Source organism: Aphelocoma coerulescens, chromosome 10 (assembly GCF_041296385.1).
Source record: "Aphelocoma coerulescens isolate FSJ_1873_10779 chromosome 10, UR_Acoe_1.0, whole genome shotgun sequence".
NCBI classification, from domain to species: Eukaryota; Metazoa; Chordata; class Aves; order Passeriformes; family Corvidae; genus Aphelocoma; species Aphelocoma coerulescens.
In genome coordinates, this window is record NC_091024.1 from 15,131,292 (window position 1) to 15,157,334 (window position 26,043).

Genomic DNA, 26,043 nt, shown 5'->3' on the forward strand with positions numbered 1-26,043 from the left:
CTAAATCAGTTGCATTATTGATAATAGTAGGATTGTCTTTTTGGCTGTAAACTTAGTTTGGTTTACAATAATGTGAGATTTATGTCCTGCACTTGAAGCTGTGCTAGCGTTGTAGTTTAAACAGGCAGGGATGCCTTTTAAACATAAATGTGATGTTCCTGCAGCATGCATTTTGCTAGCCTGGACTTCGGACTGCATTTATTATCTCCATTTAAAATCAACCAACCATGCTTTAAAAGTACTTTAAACAAAAGCAAGCAGTCAGAGAAATATTGCATAGGCTTTTTTCTTTCTTCTCTATGATTGAATTAAAATTGAGAATTTTCGCCTTGTTCTTTGTACTTTGTTTTACTCCCTCCTGTGTGAATGATAAATGCTTGAATTCACCTCTGGAGAAGTAGTAGAAGTAGATTTGTTCATGGTGTGGTGGCAGTGGAAGCAGACAGTGCTGGTGGCGTGCGGCTAAAGGGCTACATGGGATGGGATGAAGGGAACTGAGGTGCTGCTGGTACAGCTCCTGTGTTGTGAGCGTTGGGTCAGCTTGGGGAGCTGCATTCTGTGCTTTGGGACACAACAGAAACACGTAAATCAAATAGTGGGTTGAAATAGTTTTGACTGTTTGTGATTAGGCAGTTGGCAACTAAATGTTATATTTTTAATCTTGTGAGGTGGATTGACTGGTGGATCTAATTTTGATTTTCTGTTTCTAGAAAAATCTCTTGTTAAAGTCAATGACTGGCCTTGCTTGGTTATGAGTAAATTGCTTGGGATGTTTAGAGCTGGTAACAATTTTTCTTTTCTCTGATATAAAGTACTGGTTTTCAACTGGAACTAAACCTTTACTATGAAAATTGTGTTTTGCTTGCTCCACCTTTTATCTTCCAGAACAGGACCTTTTAATTTACTCAATAGTAGTTGCAGTCTTGCTGTATTTAAAAATTAGTTTTATAGGAAGTAACTTTAAACATTTTGGAACACTTTTTAAGAAAAAAACTTCCTCAAAGATATTTCTACTTCATAAACTACTATAGATGGTGTTACAAAACTTTGTTAATAGTTTTCCCTCTATCAGAAGAGCAGACTTTGATGTTTTAATATTCCTTTTTTAAATTTGTACATTATTCTGAGTTTCCTGGATATGCTTACAGTGTAGAGGTTAGTATGTAGCTGACCAAAACATAATACCTAAAATCTGTCTTTACTGTCCTAGCCCTTCAAGCAATGTAATTATGTTGCTTCCATGCGATAAGCCAAGGCAATTTACAGATTACTGGAATGCTTGAAAACACTGACCTTTCAGGTCACTCAGAGCACTCCTATTATGCAGAGATTGCTGTGGCACTGTTGTAATGTGCTGGCCTGTCACATGCTGACTAACTTGCAGAAAGCTTTGATGCAGCTGTTTTAAAAATGCTTTTGCTGACTGATAGGCACTTAGGCTACTGCCTGTGAACAAAGCCAGCTCTCGTTCCATGCTTTTAGCCCCCATTTTCTATAACAACACTTCTTCCCTGCTGACTACACACACAGTTCTTATCTGGGCCCAATTGTTGACTTGTTTCCATTTAAATTGTGTTTGTGTTAATTTTCACATCAAAAACAGTCGTGTGTTTGAGACAGATTCGGTTTGTGTGGTTTATTCAGAGCTGCTGCAAACAAGCTGCCTTAAAAAGTTTATGTGGTGGCTTTAAGGAGTGGGTGGATTAGGGAGAAGAAAGTGTGTGTGACCGGGCAGAGCAGGGGAGGGAAGGGATTAAAAAACAATGGTCCTTTATTGATGACGAATACAGTGGAAAGCAGTTTACTGCAGTGTAGCATATATTCTATAGTTTGAGCTCTAATGTCTTTTCTCAAATTGGCGTGAAGAATAATAAAAATTTGACAAATGTTTCCATGTAGTGTCTGATACTTAATGGGTATCATACATGGGAACTATGCTGGAACCTTCTTCAGTATTTGACGCAGGGCTAGAACATGAATAAAGATTAAGATTACTTGATTTTTTTGTTTACTATCTTTATTTTGTTTATTAATAACTGTTAGATCAGGTAGTGCCTGAATTGCAGAGATCATGGGGAGAGGAGAAATAAATACAGAAGAATAAAACCTTTAATGCTAGTAGCCTGGTGAGACTGTTAGAAGGATAAATTGGTTTTTTTCTTCCCCAAAACACAGAGAATGTGTATTCTCAGTGAAAATAAAATGCTGGATGTTTGGGGGAAGTAGATGTCTAATCCAAGTAAGACTCCACATAAGAGGCACAATAGCCCATTACCTATGAAGGGTAAGTTTAGCAATTCACAATTTAGTCTTTGTTAACAGGGAATGTTTTATATTTAATATATTCTATTGGTTGCCTGTACCTCAGATTCTAAGCCTGTTTGAGTTCACTGCATTAGGATCAAAAACGAAGCATCTCTATTCTATTCTGCTGTATATATGTATCATGTATGGCATTTTATAGAAGTCTAAGACTGAGCTTCTGTTGTACAGCATGGCATCATTGTTTGGGGAAGTGGGACATTGGGTATTCACCTGTTCACTGCAATTCCAGTAACTGCAAAATATGCACAACCTGTGCCTAAAATCTCTTGAAGCAGTAGTGTATATTCAAGGATAAGCACTGGTGTACATAAAATTGCCTTTACTCTTTGACCACGTACTATACAGTGACAATGCACTAAAACATAAATTTCAAGTTGTAGAAGAATGGAATAGATTTTTCTTGCTATAACAATGCAGTGAAGAGAATTGAATGAGTAGTGATTTTACAGCAGGAACCTAATTGAACAGTGTAGTTACGTAGTGAGTGTTTTCTTTTTTGGGTATAAAGTCTGTACTTCTTGTGGTGATTGGTAGGACAAAAATATTTGGGTTTTGTACATATTTTTGTATGTACTTTGTAGTTGCACTTTAACTTTCATAGAAGAAAATGTTTTCCATAGCTCAGTTCAACATATGGTAATCTGGATCAACTTAAATGGCACAGTGAGGCAAAAAGGATGAATAACTTACACGTGCTGATAACATTGCAGTATCTTTGAGAGGATTTCATTTCAGAAGAAATTACTTATGAAGGTGAACCTACAAAAATGAGTGGAAGAGATACAACTAAATCAATACATTGATACAAGAGGTACGGATTTAGATATTGTCAACTGCACTTAGTTTTCTCTTGCAAATCATTAGAAGTTGCATGACTGTGAAGATACAACCGTTATCAGTCAAGCTTTGAAAGCATTCTGGCAGTAAGTTGTGTTTTGCTGTTCAATTCTTGCTTTAATGATAAAATTGAACTACAGCTATCTTGGCTGGAACTACTCTTTTTTGTCTCATCTTTCTGATGAAGTTTTTCACTGTTTTTTATCCTTACTTATTTAGTCTTTAGGATTTTTCTTTCCAAAGAATACTCTGGATTGAATGGTTTCTCTTCAAGCTATGGTCTCCTGATAGGTTTTTCCAGTGAACTGACTCATCAAACAGATTTGTCTGGTGTCCTAAAGCTAAACTCTTGTGGTTACGTACTCATTTCAGGAGACGCTTGCTGAATTTGCAGGTTTGTAGATAACTCAGTTGCTTTCTTCCTCAGTATGTCATTCTTGTTGGCAGGTAACTTGATAGTTTTTTGGGGGCAACAATTGAATGAACTGTAGCTGTAATCTAGGACAAACAGGTAATTCACCAGAATTATACAGGCTTTTCAGCTGTTAACCAAGTGCTTACCCAGTTTCTTCTCCAGCTGGTTGGATAAACAACTAGAATGTCATTCATACTTTCCTGTTTCAAAAAATGTGCTGAGTAAACGAAAAAGACATCTGCCCATTAAGCACAGATGGGAAATACTTGCTAAGAGGTGGATTTGATGGGTAGCATCTCTCAGTAATTATGCGTAGACTTTTATTTTTAGTCTTTGTGTTCAGAGTTCCTCTTCTGCAATAGTCTACGTGCTTCTCATCTTCACCATAGCTTGGCTTGCAATCAGGGATTAATCTTGATGAAATGATGATGACCGAGGGAGAGAGCAGCTTCTCATAGGTCTGGCTCTGCTTGAGTTACTGCATTTTGATTTATTTCAAAGTTGAATTGAAGCCATGACATCCACTATTAAATTACGGACGCACCTTGATGGAGTGATTAGTTTGGGATTCTTCACTTGCTGTGTCTTATCCATGCAAAATAAGAGCGGTGTACTTGAACATAATTCATTTTTTTGTTTCCCTGTTTCTAAAAGGTGCCAAATGGAAAGCTATAGAAAATAATTTGTGATGTCTGTATTAGGTACTTAGAGCTGAGAGTGAAGGTAGTTCTTCAGACCTGTACAGACAGGGACACCACCAGCAGTTTAACTGTAAAGGCAATTCTAAAAATGCCATAACAATCTTCTTCTGTTTAACCTGCCAACAGAAAGTTTTTGGTGTTACAGTGCTAGTGTGTCTAGATTTTCATTGTCAGACATACATGATGGCTGTCAAACTTCTGCCAGTATTTACTGGGGTTTATTTGTAGCTTTCTTTAATACCTCAATAATTTTTATTTTTGTTAATGAGTGCTTGTAGAGTGTGTAAACTTTCTTCTGCCCCTTCTCAATATTGAAAACAAGTCTATGAAAGTAATGGACACTCAAGTAAATAAGAGCATTACTTTTGGTTGTGTTGGATGATGTTTTTGTGGACTGGTATAAATAGCTTAGGCTAAATATTCTTTCAGCTTGCACTGGAGTAGACTAAATTTTTTGGTGGTAGTGAAAAGAGCCTCTAAAATGTATTATGGAACAAATGTAAAGTGAACTCCCTAAAAAGTAAAAATGCTTTGCAATTTAACTTTACCATTCTATCAGCCTTGTTTAGGCTGAGGTCCAGGTGCAAACTTCGGATACTCCAATTCTCTGTGTGTTTTGATGCTTATCACTTGCTTTCATGAGATGCTCAGATTCCATCTTGTACCAAGTGTGTATCCAGTGCTAATAGCAGTAGCAAAAGAATAACCAAACTGAAAATATGCTTGTATTGTATCCGAAAAATAAAGAAAACCTAAAATACTGCTTTTGAAAATTATTTCAGAGTAATACTGATATTTGCATTTAATTTTACAGATGCAATGATGTGCTCTATGTAGGTGTGTGGGGCTGTAGGTTATCTGAAATAATGATGATAATCTGTTCTATACCTAATGCTTTGCTAACAGCCTTCCCTCCAGTTTGGAGAGAGAAGCTATACCCTGCAGAAACTTTATACTTCTGTGAAATGTCACTGCATTTGGTCTCAATATTTGAGTCTGTTAAGTATGTGCATCAATAATCTGCACTATTGTTATGGTAAAGTGTATGTTGTCTTTGATCTTTTGAGGATAAACATGGCTTGGGAGCACTGACTGCTAAGCTGACAATGCATTGTCAAGGAAAAATGTCACCAATATGATAAATGTGTGCAAACTGATAATTGGTACATGCTTGTGGAACCTTAATGTGTTCAATTTATCAGTATTGGGCAGCTAAAATCCTTAGTTTACTGTATAGTTGCAAGATATAAAGCAAAGGTGGAATGGGAAAAGAGCTTTTAAGTACTTTTTTTCCTGTATCACCTTGTAACAACTTAGTTACTTAAAAAAAGGTCATTATAAGCAATCCTAAAGATGTGTTGCTGATTTATCCAAGGCCCATGTTGTCACAAAATTGGCCTTTTGTATCCTTTACTTTCAGATGCCAATATACACCTGAATGTTGGGGTGCTGGTGGTGAGGAGCAAGAGTGTGGTACAAGTGAAGTTCTGCTCTTGAAAGAATTTATGTTTAGCTGTGAAATTAAATTACATTGTTGTGATGTGTACCTTCCCCCTCAAGACTCAAGGTGTGACTCACATCAGGCAAGAGTGTGGAAGCCCTTCTGCCATTGATTTTCCTTTTCTTTTTGGTGGAACAGATTGGAGTTAATGCACAGCAGTGTGAACAAGTATTTGCAGAGGGGGAAAATACAGTTAAGTGGGATTTCTGTTACCCTTCTTCCTTGCTTCTTTTAGAACTTTGTCACTCTCGAGGTGATTTTTTTTTGGTCAATTAAAGTCTTAACTTGCTTTAGAATGTGAAGCGTAGAGATGAGGTAACGATGGGGCAAGACTTGAAATTTCTACACTAGTTATTTCCCCTGGTCTGTAACCTTTTTGTTATTTTCTTAGAATTTATTGCATTCAGAATGTTGAAGTTCAATAGAGCTGCTTTCTGTAGCACAAGGACTGCTGTGGTAATGCAGGGGTGAGGTAAAGGCTGTGTAAACTTGTGTGTTTTCAGGTTGTGAACTGGAGTGTCAGGTTATAGTTTTGCAATTTTTTCTTCTTGCAGTTTTTAATGTGAAGTATAATCAGAACAACTTTTAAAAACATAGAAATTTGCTCTTGTTTAAGTGCTTTGGGTTTGCCAACTCCATTTTTAAATATGATTCCAGGTAGCTAGAAGATGCAGTTCTGTAGAAGCACAGTGCCTATCTTAAAATAGCCTTGATCATCTCTGGCCACATAATTTTCTTGCATACTTGGAAATGTACATTCCAGAGTGGTGATGAATGGACATGAAGCAGTTTTGGTCAAGAATATAATCCTGTATCATTGATATACTTGAAATTGTGGGTTTAGAAGTTAGAGTGTCATGTGGTTAAAGCTGTTGGTGAGGCAGTTTGTTCCACTGAAATGAGTTTATTTTTAATTGCTGGTGTAAATACAAAACTAGCTTTGTGACCATTTTTTAGGTTAACCTTTGGCTTTTTAGGTGTGGCTTTAATTTCCCCTTTGATGGGACTATATTTTTAGGTATACTTGGGCTTTTTATCACCTTAAAACTGAATTGGGGAAGTAGAAGGTCAAGTTGAAACTGCAAAAGGCAGGCCTTAAAGCTATTTGATCTGAAAGATTGTAATTTTAGGTAATTAAAGCTTTCTAAATTTGCATACTGGGTTTTATGTAAAATTCAGTGTTGGTTCATCTACAATGGTGGAAATAATTGAAAGTCTACCAAATGGATTTTCATGAGAAGAATTGCTTTTGAAGTGTGCTGTTTTGCATGGTATGCATAAGGCAACTTGCTGCTAGGAAGTTCTGATCTGGTCAACAATTATTGCTCTTAAGCATGTTAGTGAATTCCCTTGTTCCATTCCTCTACTTTGATGTGCAAACAGGAAAGAAAGAAACCCTAGCTATATGTCTGTCTGAAACGATGTGATGGTTATGTAAATCTGAATACCTACAGAGGTCAGTTTGAAGCCTGTGTACAGTCTCTTGTCCAGTAATTGCTCTGTCATTTTTTCCAGTGACTGTAGCCAATGTCTCTTCTGCCCTCTCTTCATGGGGGGAGGGGAAGGAGACTGGGTGTTGGCTCCTGACTCACTGAGTGAGAAAGGCTGGGGTAATTCTTCAGTCTGGGGTTTTTATGAATTCTGCTGTTTGAAGTGGAAGTAGGGATGCAGTCTGCAAAAGAAGATCCAACCCCAAAAAACCAAGAACGTGCTGTTTTTAAAAAGTGCTTGTTTTTCTTAAGTTACTATGTAGTGGTTTGTATCCAGCTGTTCTGAAGAGGTCTGGTTGTGAACCAATGGTCTAGTGAAAGGCAGTGGTGGGATTGCTGCCGGTAGTAAATCAAAGAGCAGAGTTGTGATCAGGGCAGCTGATGGTGCTGGGCAGTATCTCAGACCTGCTTTTAGTGCCTGTTGTTCAGTCTTGGCTCCCTGATGGAGCTGGTTTCATTGCTGCTCTTTAAGAGGTACGGGAAAGATGTTTTGGGTTGCAGGGTCACCCCTGTTGCTGTTGCATGTCCTTTTAAGGGAAGGGGAAAGTGTGGACATGTCTTACTGGTTCTTCTTGCTTGAAGATTCTTCTGGAGCTGCTGTTATTTTCTCCTGTGCTTGTTAGTGGCCTTGGCTCCTGAGGAGAAAGGAATGAATCACTTAAAAAAAAAAAAAAAAGGAAAATATTAATAAATTGGAGGGTAGAAAAATGTGTTTTCTATAAAATATACTTGTAAATCTTCCTTTAGCAAAAATGAGTCTTTTTTTGCCTTCTGGAATAAAACATCCATATTTTGCGAATATCTAATACTATAGCCAGGATTAAGAATAAAAAAAAAATCCCACTCTAACTGGCTGTGAATAAGCAATTGTGTTACCCATGAAAGCAGCAGCAAGGGTTATCAAAGTGTCTGCAGGTATGTTGTTATATGGGCAGTCTTTTGACTACATTTGGAGTCAATGAATAACCCACCTGAGTAGTTTCCTGCTTTTATGTTGCTCGCTTCCCTTCCTGGCTGCTCCTTTTCCATCCCAAGAAAGCCATCATCAATGCCAGGCTGATTCCTTGTTTCTGTTCAGAGTAGCTTTGCAAGTGAAGGAGATCCTCTGTGCCAAGAATGAAAGTAGCCTTAAGCCTTAGGCTTTTGCTGCTCCTTAACCCTTTGTATTGTCAAGTAGTGGCCTCAAGGTGCTGTTCTAATGAGATACTCGATGTACTCCTGACAGCAGACTTGGCTTCAAGTCCTCTGGCTGCTGTGCCTTGCCGCGGTTATGTTTAGGACACCTGTTCAATTGGCTCACACAACTGAGTTCCTTTTTCTTAGGCCCCATTCACCCCTTTGCACCACTCTTTGGAAATTGAACCTTCACAATCACTTTGATTTTTCATCGTATCAGTGGATAAGTTTAATTTCTATTACATAGACACTAAACAAAAAGGGTGTAAAGGACTGATGAAAAGGATGTTGACCGAGCTGTAGAAAGATGCTCCTTCGGATGTGGGAGTTCATCTGCAGGTCTGTGGGCTGTTGAATACAATGGAACAACTTAGTATAAAAAAGTGAAGGACTTTTTTTCTCCATCTCTTCTCCTGCACTATATTGTTCAGAATTTAAATACTGGTTTTACTTACTAATACATCTTAGTGTTTTTTTCTTTCTACACCTTCAACTTATTACCCGTTTTTGAGTTCTGTCAGAGCTATGTTACTCAGTTTTGAGATTGAATGGAAGGACAATTGCAGCATGCTATTTTTTTTCTGTAACGCCTACAAATCATTAATACATTAGCTTTAGAAAGAGTTTTTTCAGCAGGAAAATCCTGGAATAGACTGATGTGCATATAAGCAAGGAGAGATTGACACTTTACTCACAACTGTCTCTCAAAGTGTAGTAGACTGTACCTGTTTAAACAGATAGTTTTTCAAGGTAGGCGTTTTTGAAAAATAGGAAAATACATTTCATGGTGAAGTAATATGGAAGCTAGATGTTATTAGGATGGGGATAGTCCTTTTGCTGAGAAAAAATGAGGTGTTTTCTGCTTTCCACACTTGCCTGATAAGAAAGTTTAGGAATGTTTACCTTGCTGATGGCTGAATAAGCCTTTTGAATGCTGTGGTGGTGTTTGTTATGTTGTCCTCCCATCTAAGTCGCATGTCTATATCTTGGTGGGGGGGTGGGTATGGCAGTGCTGCTCTAGTTCCCATTCTCTTCTCTCCCAGTGACTTCTTGGACTTGTTTTTGTTCCTCTCTCAATTCACAAACACTGTATTTGAAAGTAAAGCAGAACCCTGCTGTGTTCCCTGTAACGTGCTTTTTAAACCAAACTATTTGTTGCCATTGTCTCCTTAATCCAAAGTCACTAAAAACTTTCTAACCCAAGAAGTTAACTCTTTTTCAAGGAGCTGTAAGACTTAACATTATTCACCATCTCTTTCTCTTTGAACTCTTGTATTTCTGTATCCTTGATTTGAGACTTGCTTTCTTTGATTGTGTGAAGTTAATGTGAGCTCAGAGTTGTACTGTGTTCTGAAGATTCTCTAGCAGCCATGTGACTGCTAAAATTGAATCTTCTTAACTGACAGTTACCCAAGTTGAGGGTGGGAGGATGCCATCTGGGTGTGTGGTTGTTCAGGGTAGGGAAGGACACTTTTCCTTTAATTTCTTAAAGGAAACCACTAAGAGTGGTTGGTTGAGATTCAGAGGAAGAAATTTTGTACCTACAAGCAGGGCAGGGGTGTCACTTACTGCCCAGTGACATATTTCTTCATACTGAGATTCAAGGGGTAAAATGTCAGGGGAACACACTCCCAACCCCCTAATCCTGCTACTTCAAAAGTAGTTGTCAACTGCTTCTATGAAGCAAAATGTAGTGTGTGTTTTCAGAACACCTGCATTTCAAATCTTAATTTTAGAAGAATGTGGTAAATTAACTATAGAATATATAGGTTTGATGTGGCTATGTGGGCTGTAAAAAGCAAAAACAAAACGAGCAACACCCCTCCCTCCCCACCCCACCCCCTTTTAAATAGAAATTAACCTATGCAGGCTACTCTTTTATTGTCAAGATGGAAGATGTCAAAGGCCGTTTTTGTGCACCTCTAACTGGAATTGTGATGCAAAACTCTTAAACATTTGTTCATACTTGGAAGCTCTGAGTAGTTCTTGGAAAACCAACCCAGCTCTGTCTTAGTGGGATATTGTTGCCTATCCTGAGGCTCTCATTTGACAGATCTTCAGAGTATAATGATCTAAAATTTATGTGGTGCAGCACTTGGTGACTAGGTTATGATTCTCTTGATTAGAGACAAGGTGAGAAGCAGTCTGTCTTCAGGTGAAGTGCTTGAAAGCTTTGATTGCTGCACTGATGTCTATATTCATGTTGGTAATTCCTTGGTGGACATATCTGCTACTTGTGTGCATTTTGGTTTTGTATTTTTTAAATAAAAAGCTGTAGTCAGATACAGAAGATTTATTTATGCTTCTTATATAAAGCTAATACAGTATCATTTTGCTTTCTTTGATACTGATACTGTGCTCTTCTCCTTCCCCAAGGGAAAAACCAACTGGAATAACTCCAGCTGATGTTCTTTGAGTGATAAAACACTAATGTCAAGCTGTGTATAAGAGTAGAGATGGAGGTTGTGTCTGCAGTTGGATGATTGGATTTGGTTTCAGAAATGTGCTGGCAATGTGACTTAGATAGAATCACAGAGTAATTAAGGTTGGAAGGGACTCTAGAGATCAGCTAGTCCAAGTCTGTGCTCAAAGCAGTTCTCACTAAATCTGATTTATAGAATAATTGCAGAACAGTGAGGTCAGATCATCTAGAGCTCATCAGAGCTCTGGAGATCATCTAGTCCCAGCCCCATACTCAGAGCAGGGTCAACTACAGGGTTGCCCTGGATCTTGTCCAGATGAGTTCTGAGCCCCTCCAAGGATGATATTCCATGGCCTTCCTCGGCAGTCTGCACCACCATTTGATCACCACTGTGGTTTTAAAACAAACCCACCAGGCAGCTATGGGACTAGAATTTGCTGTTCTAAGCTGTGTCAGTGCTGTGAAACTGGTCACAGCTGTGTGTACTTCTGAGCTCCACTGGTGCACTTCAATAGGACTTGTTTTACTTTGGTGAGAAGCTGTAGTTTAAGCTTTTACATTCCCGGGACTGCCTTACAAACTGTACCAGGAGCAGGTGCTGTTGTTGAAGTTGAGATGAACTGGTGGGGATATGGTTAGCAATGACCACAAAAATATGTGTAACACTTTCACAAGATATGAGGGAGGGGATATTTTTTCGGATGGAAACTAGTAGGAGGGTAGTGTGTGCTGCCTAAAGCAGGTACCTGTGGTAAAATAATTGCTTTTCAAGTTGCATCCTAAGATTTAAACAATGGAAATATTACATGAATTCCTTGAAGATCTTGGTTTTGAAATGATACAAAAAAAAAAAAAAATCAAATTTGAGGTAAATAATGAGAGGATAAGTCCTTTCAGTTATATGTTAAAATTTATACTCTGAGTTAGGAATCTTTAGGTCCTAATAATACTGACATAGGTCAGTATGGTAGAGAAATTACTTAAAGCAAAGTGCAAGTTGTCTGTGCTTCTCTGTGGTAACATCCCTTGCTGGGGGGAGAAATATGGCTTGCCACTTGGCTTTTTTAGCCTCTGTTCTGTGTGATTTTGCTATCTTTTCCTAGTGTATTGGCCTGAAGTAGTGATGTGTAAAACACTATTGCCAGCACTTTGGAGTTTGTGATCCTACGTGGTTTTGCTGCCAGCTGAAAGGCAAAATGGAAAGAAGCAAAAGAGGCAGGGATCCCGTATGCTGAAGCACAGTTTCCCCACACCTTAGCAATCAGGAGCTAGTAAGCTTTGCTTAGCTGCCGGCTGATACTGTTACCAGGGTGTTTGAGTGGTGTTCTTCATCTGAAGTAGCTTGACCTGAGATCATTTGAGATGTATCTGCATGTGGGTCTTGCACTCTGGTTTGTTTTGCCTTATTCCTGAGTGTCAGCCTTCTGCCTTTCATGGATAATGTGATTTACTAGGCCTGTGTCATAAACACTTCTATAAATACTCAGATTTAACTGGATCTGTAATCCAGTATTTAATTATTTAATTAAAATGCAGCATCCCTCCAAATTTGTGCATACTGTTCTTGATTAGGGCTTTTTTGGAGGAGGGGTCTAACATTTTTTCCATTGAGCAGCAGTACCACCAACAGAAAGGTTTTATGATCCCATCTGTGATGTGTGAAGCTTCGACTTGAGAGGCCATTCTGGAAAAGTGAGTCATGCTAAACAAGCTGAGTATTACATGGATGTGGTGAGTTAAATACTGAGCTACTTTTTTAGCTTAGAGAGAACAGTGCCCAGAAGTCAGAGCAAAAATGTCGCTCATAGAAAAATTTGTCGAGAAAACTTGTGGTTAGGGGTGTTTTTAGATACATGCAGTATCTATATGTTCAAAAGGTAGCCACAAACCTCTGGAATTTTAGGTCAGGAAGCAGTGGAAATTGTGTTTAGTAAGGTAGTGTCTTGCAGAATGGCATGGCATGTGGTATTGAAAGCACACAGAATTGAGTGAAATGGTTAAACAACTGAGTTATTTTTAAAGCATACATGTATGTATTTAGTCCTACTTTTTCCTCTCAAGGTTGTTCTTCATGATGTAAAGATTAATTGTGCCGTTCAAACTGTCCATGTGTGCTATTGTAGAGACTTTGTACTTACAGAGTGATCTAAATCAAAATAAGTTTGTTTTATTAACATGCAGTGTTGAAAATCCTGTATTTTTTCTAAGTTGGATTGCGCATTCTCATCTGAAGAGCAGCTTTAATTGTGGTTTTCCTCGTACAGACTTTTCATGAGGTGGGGCTGTTTAATATAGGTGAATGTTTGGGAGGAGTGGAACTCTTGACTAGAGCTTGGAACCTGTACAATATATCAAATGGGAAAAAATTGCAATGAGTACTGCTTTACTTTTAGGTGGTTAGTACATCTGCTTTAGAGAACAAGGTTATTATTTCTGTTTCAAGAGATGGTTGATGTCACTTCTGTGGATGTGCACTCAGACAGAAGGTGAATCTGAAGACTGACTTCTCAGCTTCAGTGATTCTGTGGAGTTTTTTTATATACATCTCAAAAGAGTCCTTTAGTGGGTGCTTTCTCCTCAATTTAGCAGTGCTGTGTAAAAGAGATAATCAAATAGACAAACAACATGCACCTGATGCTCTGTGGCAGTCCCTGAGCTGCTCTGTCTGATCTCTTGAGTCTTCTCCTCTGTTCAGGAAAACAGTCCTTCTCCTTGGAAGGAGTGATGATCAAATAAAAAACCAAGATACAGGCTGTTTGCAGAGTGTAGGACAGAGACAGCAGGCTGTGGGTGGGAATGTAGCTGCAGCAGTGTGCAGTTTGCTGTGGGGACCCTGCCTCAGTGCTCTCCTCCGCCTGACTGCCTGTACTTGCTCCAGAAGTTGGCTGCCAGGATTGGAAATACCTCAAGTAACTCTAAGGTTCCCTGTAGAGAGGCTGTGGTGCATTGTGTATGTGTTAGACTATGGAAGACAAAGCTCTCCTTTCAGCTGATAAAATCAGTCAGATAATGGGATTCTGACCTCATTGCACTAATTGCAGGGGAACAACTGTTAAAAAATGGGTCTCCTGCCCCCAGTCAGCTGAAGGCTTTTATGATAAGGCAATTGGAGGGAGTCTGTTGGAATTTAAGGTGGCTGTAGTTCAACTAGGCAAGGACAAAGGTGAGTATCTGTAGGGAAGTCATCGTGGTTGGTTTTGGAAACAACACTGTTCTGCAGCTGAGTGCTGAACGATGCTGTGTGTAGGGAAATGACCTCTTCATTCCTTGTTCTGGGCTGGCTGAGGAAGATTCTGTTTTCTTTTCTATACTTCCTCAGGAAGCTGTGTGTTTTGGATATTGACTTTGATTATGTTGGGTTTTTTTAAGTGAATGATAAATATCACCCCCTAGATACCTAACAAATTGCAGAAATTCTTGTAAGAGTTTCAAATTCTGATCGTTCTGATAAGCACTTTTAATTCTTGCTCCCACAAGTGCAGTCAAAATGTATTGATACTGCATTTAACCTCTAGAACTTGGAAGTTTAATAGCATCCTGCTGCTGAACTGGACTTCCCCAAGAATAGTGGAAAATTAATTTTAGAAGCCAAATAGAAATGCAGCAAGATGGGTGAGGCATATGTATGTCTGGTGTATCCTTCTGAAGAGGGATTCACACTCTAAATATATTATAGCTAATACTGTATGTAATACAAGACTATATAGTAGAGTATATAGAGAGTGAATATAATATTTTTTCCCTCTTTTGACACAGCCCAGTACCAGTTCTTCCTTCTCTTTTTTGTGTCATAAATAAGAACATGTCACAGTTATGATTTTTGCAGGATAGATAGGAATGTTTTTGACATGAGCATTTTTTTGTAAGTATGGTATACACGAGACTGCAAGCTTGAAGCAAAGCTGGTGTTCTTTACATGGCTGAGTTTGTGATCTGACCATTCACTTCCTGTGGTTTGCTTGTTGTGGTTGAAAGAGCTCACAGCTGTCAGATACTTCTCCTCTCCCCACAGTGTTCTGTGGAGAATAGGAGCAATATGCCCCCTGAGGTAGCAGAAACAGTTGCTTCTTTTTATTGTCTGTAGGACAGCTGTCAATGCTGATATGCAAAACCAGACTGGTAAAGATGCTAAATGCAACTTAGTGCTTCCTACAGTAGGTTCTTCTTGCTTACTCCAGAGGAAAATCTGTTTTAGGTAGATATCTAGGTATTATTTTCTCTGAAAATGTAATCATCTTTGTCCTTAGTGAGGAATATATGGAAATGGATGGCAACTGTAGATATTTAACACTTATGTTTATTTTTCAAAAATTACTGTTAAATTTTACTAAGAAGTAACATGGTTGAAAACTCATTTGACCTCAAAATTTGATCACAATTGAGGAAACAATTCCTTAAAATCTATCTTGTCATTTAGAACATAATTCACTTTTTATGAAAAGCAGTTGAGTTAAAAAGGGAACAATAATTCCTATAGTAAATCCCCCTAGACTTTGAAAGAAACATTGGGAAACTATTCTGTCTTGGATTTCAAGAATATGTAGGAGCTCTGGCCTTAGTCTGAGCTGAGGTGTAGAAATCTAAAAAGTGTTAATCTGCAAGAAACCTCCCCTTGGGAAACACGTTATTTTAAGGTAGAATACTAATTTCTGTTGCTGTTGTTTGAAGCTTTCCAAATGTGAACTGGAATTGTCTTCTCAAGCCTGTGGGTGGCTTCAGTGCTGCTGCTGGCAACAACTTTTTCACCTGTGATAAACTGAGCAATGCCATTTGCAACATGACTGCATTGAAATATGTTGAGAAGGGGGACAAAAGGTGCTTGGTTTTGTTTGAAGGACCCTTATAAGACCACAAAGAGAGCTTTCTGAAAAGATGTTTACTTTGATATGTTTATTTCTAAGGGCAATTCCAAAGATGAAAGAGTTGAACAAAATTGGATATTTCCAAGATTCTGAGCAAATGATAAGTTTCATAACTTCCATATTGACAAATTGCAACATAATGTGTGACTCTATCCTTTAAATACTAATAAAAATCCCAACCCATAAACACATCCACTTGCAATATACAGAGCCAGGAATACCAATTGTCTATGTAAAGGTGTTTAAGATGAGCTTAAGGAAATTTATCTTTTTGATAAATCAGAAGCATGAAATAAATCACTAAAGTCGTGATACCATCATTCTGTCTATTCTTTTTATTCTTAATATATGTGCTCAGTTCTGGGCTCCTCAGTACAAGAAAGACAAGGAGCTGCTGGAGAGGGCCTAGCGGAGGCCACAAAGATAATGAAGGGTCTGGAGCATCTCTTATGAGGAAAAACTGGACCTGTTTAGTCTGGAGAAGAGTAAGAGGGGATCTCATTAATGCATACAAATATCTCCAAGATGGGTGCCAAGAGGATGGTGCCAGACTCTTCAGTGGTGCTCAGTGACAGGATGAGGAGCAATGGCCATAACCTAAAACACAAGAAGTTTCACCTCAGCATGAGGAAGTGTCTTTCCCTGAAGGGTGGCAGAGTACTAAAACAGTTGCCCAGGGAGGGTGTGGAGTCTCCCTCTCTGGAGACATTCCAAACCCACCTGGACACGTTCCTGTGCCACCTGCTCCAGGTGACCCTGCCTTGGCAGGGGAGTTGGACTGGATGATCTCCAGAGTCCCTTCCAGCCTCAAAAATTGTGATTCTGTGATGTAGACTCATTGGTAAGATAGATATAGGAGTTTGCAAAGTTGTCCACTTGCATTTCAAAGGTATTAAAGGGTCTCTGATAAATTATTATAACTCTAGATTGGGGCATTTTAGTATTCTCCTATATTCCTAGTTTCTGGGTTGTTAGGCTGTATATATTTCTCAGTTCCTGCTGAGTCACCTTGATTTCCCCTAAATTAGTGGTGGATAGCATGAAAAATAGAAGACTTTGAGTATGGCCTAATAAGAGCAGCATCACAACAGGGACCTCAGCTGATGGTAGCACAGGCTCATTCTTCTGCCTCAGTTGTCAGTGCTAAGTGGGGTGAGTACCTTCACAGGTCTTCTTCAAACTTCCCTTTTTCTTTTGCGAGTGAATGCAGTTCTTTACAGATCAGAACTAACTCAAGTAAGCAGTTTGTGTCAAACCCAACACTCACCTCAGACTGCCTTTGAACTGTTTTTCACTGTTCTTGATTGGACTGTTTGAGCATGCAGAAAGAATGAAAATAACATACTACTTGCTTTGCTGTGTAACTAATGGATATTTGATGTTTCCAAGTCTTGTGCATTTGAAATGGATGTATTAGTAATATCTAGGAGAGGTGATAGCAATAGTGTGAGCAAAAAAATGGGGAATAAAGTGGAAAGTCTAAGCTTCTGCAGAAAGGAGAAAGGCTTTAAAAGTGGCAGCCTCCATCTGACTGAGCAGTGAGTGCTCTGTCCAGGTTTAGAAAGGCCGGTGAGTTTGTGAAGTTGATTTTTTTTTTTTTTTTTTTTTTAACATTTGTCTTGGGTTTTTTGTGAAGTAGTGTCTTCTCACAGTTCTCAGAAACATGTTACATAGGTAATTTCTGATTTTCTTTAGTCATGGCTTAGCTGTTTTTGTTGTCTTGCCCTGCTCCGACTCTGGGTTTGCCAGTTCTCCCAGATCCAGTGGGAGCAGTGCTGATCTGGTTAAACCGGGTTTTATCAGTTCATGCCATATCCAGAGCCAGTTGGTGTTGTTTGCACTGTGCCCTGTGTACCAAGCTCCAGCAGTGAGGCACAAGGACCCAGAGCTGTGGAAATCAGGCAGCTTGTCAGCCAAGGAGCTCAAACTGTGCTGGCTGAGGGGGGCTCTGCTGCTGACACAGGGCTGTACCTGTGGAGCGCTGCCAGAAGTGCAGTAAATGATCAGGCGGGTTAAATTCTCTCTTGATAATTGCAGGTAGAAATGAGGCAGCCTATTTCAATTATCACGTGAATTGCAACTTTTGCAGTCCTTTATTGGATTCCTGTTCCCCCTTCTTCTGAACAGGAACTTAAAGCTTTTTGCTTTAGAAGTTTACTTGCAGAGATAATTCTTCACTTGTTGATGAGATGTTTAGCCTGAGAAGCCCTTGCCAAAACTAAGACAGAATGAGAACATCAGAAATAAGGAAGAAAATCAGTATTCCTTGACCGTTTAACAAGCAAACATTCTGTTTTGTTTCAAAGATGGCTTTGTGTGTGTAAATTGTTACTGTTTTAGTATATATTTGGTCTGAGTTTAAAAAGCTGGAGAGAAATAATCTAATTCTGGGATAGAGATGAATCAATTGGTAATGCAAAAGAGCAACATTTGGTACTGAATTGAGGAGAATTACAGCTGTTTGAATGAAATAGATCCCAATTAAGTCACAACAACACTTTAAAGATAAGTGTACCCTGAAAGAGAAATGAGCAGTAGTGTGGCACATCCTAACGTTTGAAATTCAAGCACAAAATGCAGAGGCAAAAATGCAGAGCTTTTTGGCATTATGAGAAGAACTCGCTTTTTGAACCCAGTTGCAAATTCTGATATTCTGAAATTGGAAAAAGTTTATTGTTTGTGAGAGTAAACACTCCTACTGCTATTCCCTGTAATACAGGACTGGATTAAAAATTCTGAGTACTTTTTGTTGTAGTTGACTGAGTTACTGTAACTGGAACAAATTGAGAGCAAAGTAGATTTTCAAAAAACCAGTACCGCCATGTTGCAGAGATGTTTGTGTTCTGATTCTGTTCTTTAATTAGTGGATTGAATGCTTATGAGAGGGAAGGGTATGGAGCAAAACACTGGACACTCCTCCTGGAAAGGTAGAAAATGTAGCAGCAGGACGTTCGCTATGCATTTCCTGCTGCCTTCTTGCCTGTTTTCAGGCCTTGGGCTCTGCTAGGTTTTCATCCCTCATGCTGTGTTCCCCTTTCCAAATGTTTGCTTGTCGTGGCGCACTAAGTAGTTCTCTTTTAAGCAGAAATGCAGGTATGTCAATATTGTCATAATGTTACTGTTTAATCTAGTTACCTTAGAGAGGACCTTGTAATTTCTGCAGTGCTACTGTTCACCAAAATAATTAGCCTACACTAAACTGCAGTCCATTAAATGTGACCTGTGTGCATAATACAGTAGCACAGGTACTGTAATCTGTAGCTGGGTGTTCATGAATTAGCAGTAATCTGCATACAGTTAAAACAAGCAAAAGGAGAGTGTAAGTATGAATGTTAGAATATAAATACAACTGTTTGGACTACTGCAAGCTTAATGAGCAACCAAGAGAGTTTATATCACAAATGCTGCTTGTAGCCCTTCCCTTGAAACTTCTTTATAACTTCAAGCTCTGTAATCTATTTTGTCTGTTCTTCCCCACACCCTTTTCCACAGGAGCACAGGAAGTTCAGATGTGACATATAAAGGCAGGAAATGTGTAATGAATGAGCCAGGCCAACTTCTTCTGTAGCTATTCTATATGAATATTAATATTACTTTTGAATGTAAGTTTCTGTTTGTGGTATTATACAGCTATTGAAAGTGAAGTTTAATCTTTGGTTGTTTTTTTTTTTTCCTTAGAGCACAACAATGGAAGAAACAGCTATATGGGAACAACACACCGTGACTCTTCACAGGGTAAGTTCATACAATTGGCTCTGTGTGCCTAACGCAGGATACTGGTAGTTTCTGAAAACAATAGGAAAAGGCCAGATGTCAGGAAGTAAAAGGAAAGGAAACTGTCATATTCCTTTGTTTAAATTTAGAAGTGTTGTAAAAGCTCCATGTGATAGCTCTATTTGTTTGTTGGGTTTCAGAGATAAGCCTGCCTACAAATAACCATGCCAGAAACAAAGCTTTAGATTACCTGTATTTAACTGAGGGGAGGTAGAAATCTGTGTTCATTCATGGTTGTGCTTGAAAGTTTTAAAACTTTATTTGCAGGGACAAAAAATAATGTAGTTGCATATAAATAAATGTATTCAAAACTGTCTTATTTGCTTGCTGCTTTCTTAAACCAGTGGCTGGAAGTAGTGATTCGGGGTGGTCAGAATGTGTACCCTGCACAAAGGAATGTGTGCTGGGAATCAGTGAATAGCAAGACTGCTTTTACATTTAGACTGATTCCTCTTGTTTGAGTTACTCCTAAATTAAACTGAGTTCTGATGCAGCTATCATGAAGCTGTACAAGAGAGTCAATAAGGAATTAATTGCTTAGGAAAAGTCAGAGCCGGGTGGGATGCCATTTCTGGCAGCAACTGAGTATTAAAGTGACTGTGGAATCATGGTCCAAATAGCAGTATTCATTCCAAAACCAGGGAGATGTGAAAGTGTTTTCTCAAGGGAGCAAGTTCTACCATTTGCCTTCACTTCATTGTTGAATAAATGCATTTTAAAATTGTAGCTTTGGTGGGATGAATGGACCTCGGACAAAAAAATGCGTATTTGTAGGTCAGCTGGTCAGATAAAATGTTAATTCTCTGTCAGACCTGTTAGCTGTTGATTCTAAAGGCTTTAATGTTGTTGATTCAAAGTAACTGTTTGGGTAGGTGCTGTTTTGTGAAGGGAACAGTTACACTCACTTTGTCAGCCTTCTGGTCAAACTATCCTGTCTCTGACTGCAGCCACGTGAAAGAAAAGTATGAGTGAAAATGAAAATGTGTAGTGATGTTTATCTAGGCTACTCTTTAAGCTTCCAACAATTTTTAGGTCAACAAGTTTTTGAGCAAGAAGTGTTATTTCTATGTATAATTAATTGCCCTTTATGTTTTCATCTTGAAACTGTCCAGTCATCCCTGAAATTTCTGTAAACTTCAATTTTTTACTCATATTAGTGATTAAATCAGTACTGGTTTATAGTCAAAACCAAACAAAAAATGCTATACTAGTACAAGGTTGGCTTGTAGGCTTGATGATACCTCATTTTCTCTTGAAGGGGAATTTTTCCTGGTCAGTTGGAGCAGTAATTTCAGTGACACCAGAAGTGAGTTTAGTCAGTGCACAAAGACATAATGAAATGCTGCAATATGGTGTTACCGTGAACAAATTTTTAAAATAATTGGTAGGAACCAGAGATCTCATGTTTGGTTGCACTTGCAGCATAGTCAGAAGTTCTTTTATGACATTGAGGTGAAAGTATGATTCGACTATAATTTTGGTTATGATCTTTTATGTGCCAGAATTCTGCCAACTGTTCTGGTATAAATGTTTTGTTAGCTGATTAAGTAGCTCTTAGGTGTTGAAAGCTGATATGTACTGTTAATAATTTTGATAGCATTAATTTAGTCAATTAAAAACAAAGTTATTTCTGTCTGCCAGATAAAAAAACCAATACCCTTATGCTAATGTTAAACAAACACGTGCTTAGAATTTATCCTTAACATTGGGAACAGGGTTTACTAGTGAATTCCAGCACTACTGTCAAAAGACTTGTTAGAAAGTTTTTTGGGAAGGAGAGACTGGAATTTCTCAACGGTTTTTGTTCCCTTTCTTTACCACCCTTCCAACTTCCTAGACTGGACTGCTACTTAACTCTTAAGGAATTGAGCCAGTCTCAAGTTCAGTTAAAGCTTATCAGGTAGCTACAGTTTATCTTTTATTGAGAGATCCTCTGGGTTTATATACTTAAAACTGCAAAGGACTTGAAGAAAGAACCATGCACTTTGTATACAAATGTGGTTTTTCTCCTGCTTGGAACTCAGTTCTGTGTGTCTGTGGTAGATGTTGGTGTCCTTCCCCCAAAGCACAGAAACCAGGTGTGTGCCTACCTTTTTGCCTGCTCCACACTGCATTACTATGGGAAAGTAGGATAGTACAGCTCTTTTTTTGGTGTATTTTTCTACAACATCTGACAGGTGAAGTTGTGATACAAGAGATTTTTCTTAATGCAGTTTTACTTAAGATACATGTTAGTATCCTGTATAATCTGTAGTCATCATCATCTTGCTATTTCCAGACGTTTAGGAACTATGCTCAGTTTTCAGAGAGCAGTTCTGATAATCAGTTGTCTCTCAAGATGATGGTCGGCAGCAGGATAAAATGAGAAGTAGGTAGGCTGATTTTTACTGGAAGGTTTCTTATGTGACCTCTTAAATTTTCAGAAGGATTTAGGATTGGATTTTTTAATTGGGAGTGTTTCTGAAGACCTTGATTTATCTTATTAGAAACTCTTTATCTGACCTGTAGGCTCTTTCAAGTGCTGTCTCTGTATGAGACTGCATTGCTTCAAGGCTTCTGGAAGGGAACATCGAAGTATGAAATGTAGTCATCTTCATACTGGTGATTTGATTTTCAAATCCTTTTAAATGGCAAGCAGCAAGATAAGGTTTACAGTGAGTTTCTGCTGACCTTAGCCTGATGATTGTATTTCTTATGAGTGGAGAACTTAAAAAATATTTTTGTTTATGGTGAAGGAAAGATAGAGAATATTTAAATGAAGTTTGACATAAATGTCTGTTATTATCTCTTTTTCTCCCTTCCCCACCCAAATACAGTGCAAACTAAGTTCTGTTTGTTAGAGCAATGGAAAACTAAAAGGAGGAGTGTCATGAGAGGGGAAATAATACTGTTTTGAAAGGTTTTTTTGTAACATATTTGTGTAGGCTATTATATATTCTCTTTGACCTTAAAAAATAAAACAGAAAAAAATGCTCGGCTCTGGCCATGAGTGCGCATTGAGATCCTCCTTCATGGCACCAAGCTTCAGTTAATTCTTGCATCCCAGCCATGATTTCTGGTTAATCTAGCTAGGCTGTATTTTGAAAAGAAGTCCATTCATCCTCTAATGAATTGAAATGGATATAAAAGAAACAGTAAGGTGTAGCCTTCCCCACTCCCCCACACTTAGACCAGCTTCCTTCTTGGCAACAGTATGGACTAACTGCTTGACTCCATTTCTGAGCAGTGAATCTCCAAATCTGTATTTTAGTACTTTATGTTCCTATTCACTGCTTACAGGCAAATCTGAAGCATCTCTTTATGACCTCTGTTTTGGGAGGAAATAGGAAATAGGTTGGTTTTGGGCAGTAATTAGTGTCCAAAAAACTGAATGTCATGTGTCTTGCAGCCAGATGCAGACTGCCATGTTGTCTCTGCTGTCACTGGAAGGTTACGAAACTCCTTGCTAAAGCTGGGTCATGTTTGTTGAAAAGTCTGAAAAAGAGGAGGTGAAGTCTGCCAGCACTCTGTGAAATGGAGGGGTGGGATTGACCCAAACCTGTTTTTTTCTGTCCAGTGACTGCATTTTGCATAGTTGAAAATTGCAGAATTTGAGTAAAATACAGCATTTAAATGGTAATATCCTCTAAATGTTTTCTGTGCAATGATGAAAGAGCTAGATGGTTTGCAGATCAGTTATACTTAGCTTATTTCCCACCCTCTCTGCTTCCAGGCAGAAATGTAAGCATCATTGTTGTATCTTGAAATATCTAACAGGAATAACTTTTCAGAGGCACTGACCTTGCTGTAGTGGCAGGTCACCCTAGAGGGAGAAGATTGAAGCAAATTACTTTTGTTAAGATGCAGATGATTTGCAAGTGCTGACAAGGTTTTGATGTATTTAATGGTACAAGGGATCTTGGTATTATTCGTAAGAACTGAGCCTGCAGTCATTCTACTGTGTGCTTCAATCCTGTCAGTTCCTGAGCTAAGTGAGGTCAAGCTGGGTAAATACCATAATGTGAAAACTCAAAGAAAGTGTTGCAGGAAGTGATACAGGGGTTTGAGTCAGTGTTGCAGCTCAGTGGAATGGTTTGTTGTGCTTACTGAAGATTGAGGTCTTGCTGATGACCACCTGAGGTCTAGGCCATAAAAATGCAAATGAGAACTCTAATCTCTTGGGAGAGACTGGGTAGTTACTCCAAAACTCTCTGCCTTCTAAAAGTGCTTATTTTTAATCTGTCTCCTGTTACTGGATTGCATAGCATTGATTCTTTCATTGGTCCTGCTTTCTTTCAAAAACTTGTATTCATCTCATAGGACCTTTTTGTGTTCAGTATGGGAATGCAAATTGTGACCATTAGATATTGGAAAGTAAAAAGATTTCTCTTGTTACATTATAGGCCCCTGGATTTGGATTTGGTATTGCAATATCTGGAGGAAGAGATAATCCTCACTTTCAGAGTGGTGAGACATCAATAGTTATTTCTGATGTGCTGAAAGGAGGCCCAGCAGAAGGACTGCTACAGTAAGTGCCAAACTGTACCTGGGTTCTGATTTGGGGGCATTCATCTTTGTCAGTAGTAGGTTAACCTCCTAATTGTTTTGCTCTCAAGTTGTCTGTCTGTAACTATTGGTTTAGTAGGTTAGTAATACAGGCAGTTTGCTCAGGGGCACCTATTCACCAATATTTTCTTCTTGGTATAAAGTATTTATACTGTACACTGTGATGTTTTTCATGTAGAGAAAATGACCGTGTTGCAATGGTTAATGGAGTTTCAATGGATAATGTCGAGCATGCATTTGCTGTTCAGCAGCTGAGGAAAAGTGGGAAGAATGCCAAAATTGTAAGTGAACATCTTGAAGACTTAAAATTCCATAGTTATAGAAAATGACTAAAATACAAAAGTGAAATAGTGAAATGTCTGCTATAAAGTATGGGCATGATGCAAGGTACCTGAATAACACCTATGTGATGCTTCAGGTTTGAGTGATGACCACGGCATGTTTATCAAGTGGGTCACTCAAAATATTTTTTTTAAAATGTGAATGATGATTGCATAATTTGGCACTGGATAATTCAGGTGCCTTTTCTTTATGGTAAAGTTCTTCTCAGACTGCCAAATTGTGGCAAGTAAGCTTTGTTTAATATTTGTTTACTTTGTTGGATGCACTTTTACTGAGTTTTTCAAAGGCTGGTGTAAGCTAAAGGACAAGTTGTTCAGGCACTAACACAGTTCTTTTTGTGCTCAGTAAACAGTTTGCCAAAATAAAGTATAATTACCTTAATTCCTATAATTTTGTAGGCTTATTCTAAGTGGTTGGTTTTTGAACTTGCAAAACAGAACAGGTCATCACCAAAGGGTGGTAATCCAGCTTTCTGTAGAAGTTTGGGGGTTATGCTACAAAAAAATAGAACAAAAAATGCACAATGTTAGGAAGTTTCTTAATTAATGAAAACAGACTCCTAGGGCTTGTAGAAAAGCTTTTGTGCAGGCAGATTTTTAGTACATTTGTATGCTTTAATGCTGTTGCAAAAAAGTGTAATGTTTTGCATTTGTAGATTTGGCAGCAGCTCCTTAAAGCTTACAGAAAGCAATGTGTGGCAAGCTGTGCAACACTTTCAGTATCTTAAGTATTTGGTGTGTAGATTTATGTAAAAAAAAAGTAATGAAAACTTTATGGTAGAACTTGGTTTGGTTCTGTAATACATAGAAAATAAATCTCTGAACAGGGCTGGCTCATATTCTGGAACCAGCTGTCTATGTTAGTGCAAACCAACTTTGAACTTCCAAAAGGACTGCTACCCTTCCTCCATGTCTTGCATAAACATTTCTTTGGAAGACTGGGAGGCTTCAAAGTTGAGCAGAATTACTGTCAATAACATACTGAGTATACACTAGATTACATGTTAGCAAAAAAGGTTTTTAGCAGTGCCAGTAACTGATTTTGTGGTTTTAAACAGAGGGCATTCAGATACACAGCTCTGAAGATAGAATATTGTTTTGTGCTACAAAGGCTGTTATCCTTTTGCCACTTTTGCATAAGTATTAAAAAGCACTAAAAGTACTGTAAAAACAAGTTTCTAGTAATCTGTATTGATAAGTCTCCTATATTAATTGGCTATAATTTTATAATGAGGATGCAGCAATTCAGAGCATTTGCAAATACCTCTGCATGTTTTGAATTCTGGGATTAGCTTGGCTTCTGACACTTAGCAACACCATTAGCATTACACAGCCAGAGGCTGATATCTACTGTTGGGCTGTAGACTATCCGAAGGATGAAGAAAATTCAGATTCCAGTGACTCGACCAGACCCTGAACCAGTGTCTGAAAACGAGGATGACAGCTATGATGAAGAGATCCGGGATCCAAGGAGCAGCCGTGGCGGTCCCGGTGCCAGCAGGAGGCACGAGAAGAGCTGGGTCAGAGATCGCAGCGCGAGCAGGGAGCGGAGCTTATCTCCGAGGTCAGACAGGAGGTCTGTCACCTCCAGCCAGCCCGCAAAACCCACCAAAGTCACACTGGTGAAATCCAGGAAAAATGAAGGTAACTTGTC

At 38.6% G+C, this 26,043-nt stretch overlaps 1 protein-coding gene across 5 annotated transcripts in view; it reads left to right on the forward strand.

Annotated features, from left to right (window-relative positions):
* Positions 1–26,043, forward strand: part of TJP1 (tight junction protein 1) — a 67,563-nt gene that overhangs the window by 7,950 nt on the left and 33,570 nt on the right. For all 5 annotated transcript variants that reach the window (XM_069026003.1, XM_069026004.1, XM_069026005.1 and 2 more), the window contains exons 2-5: positions 19,408–19,464; positions 23,886–24,010; positions 24,227–24,329; positions 25,754–26,033. In XM_069026003.1, the coding sequence (XP_068882104.1) occupies positions 19,408–19,464; positions 23,886–24,010; positions 24,227–24,329; positions 25,754–26,033 (565 nt within the window). The remainder of the gene's footprint in view (positions 1–19,407; positions 19,465–23,885; positions 24,011–24,226; positions 24,330–25,753; positions 26,034–26,043) is intronic.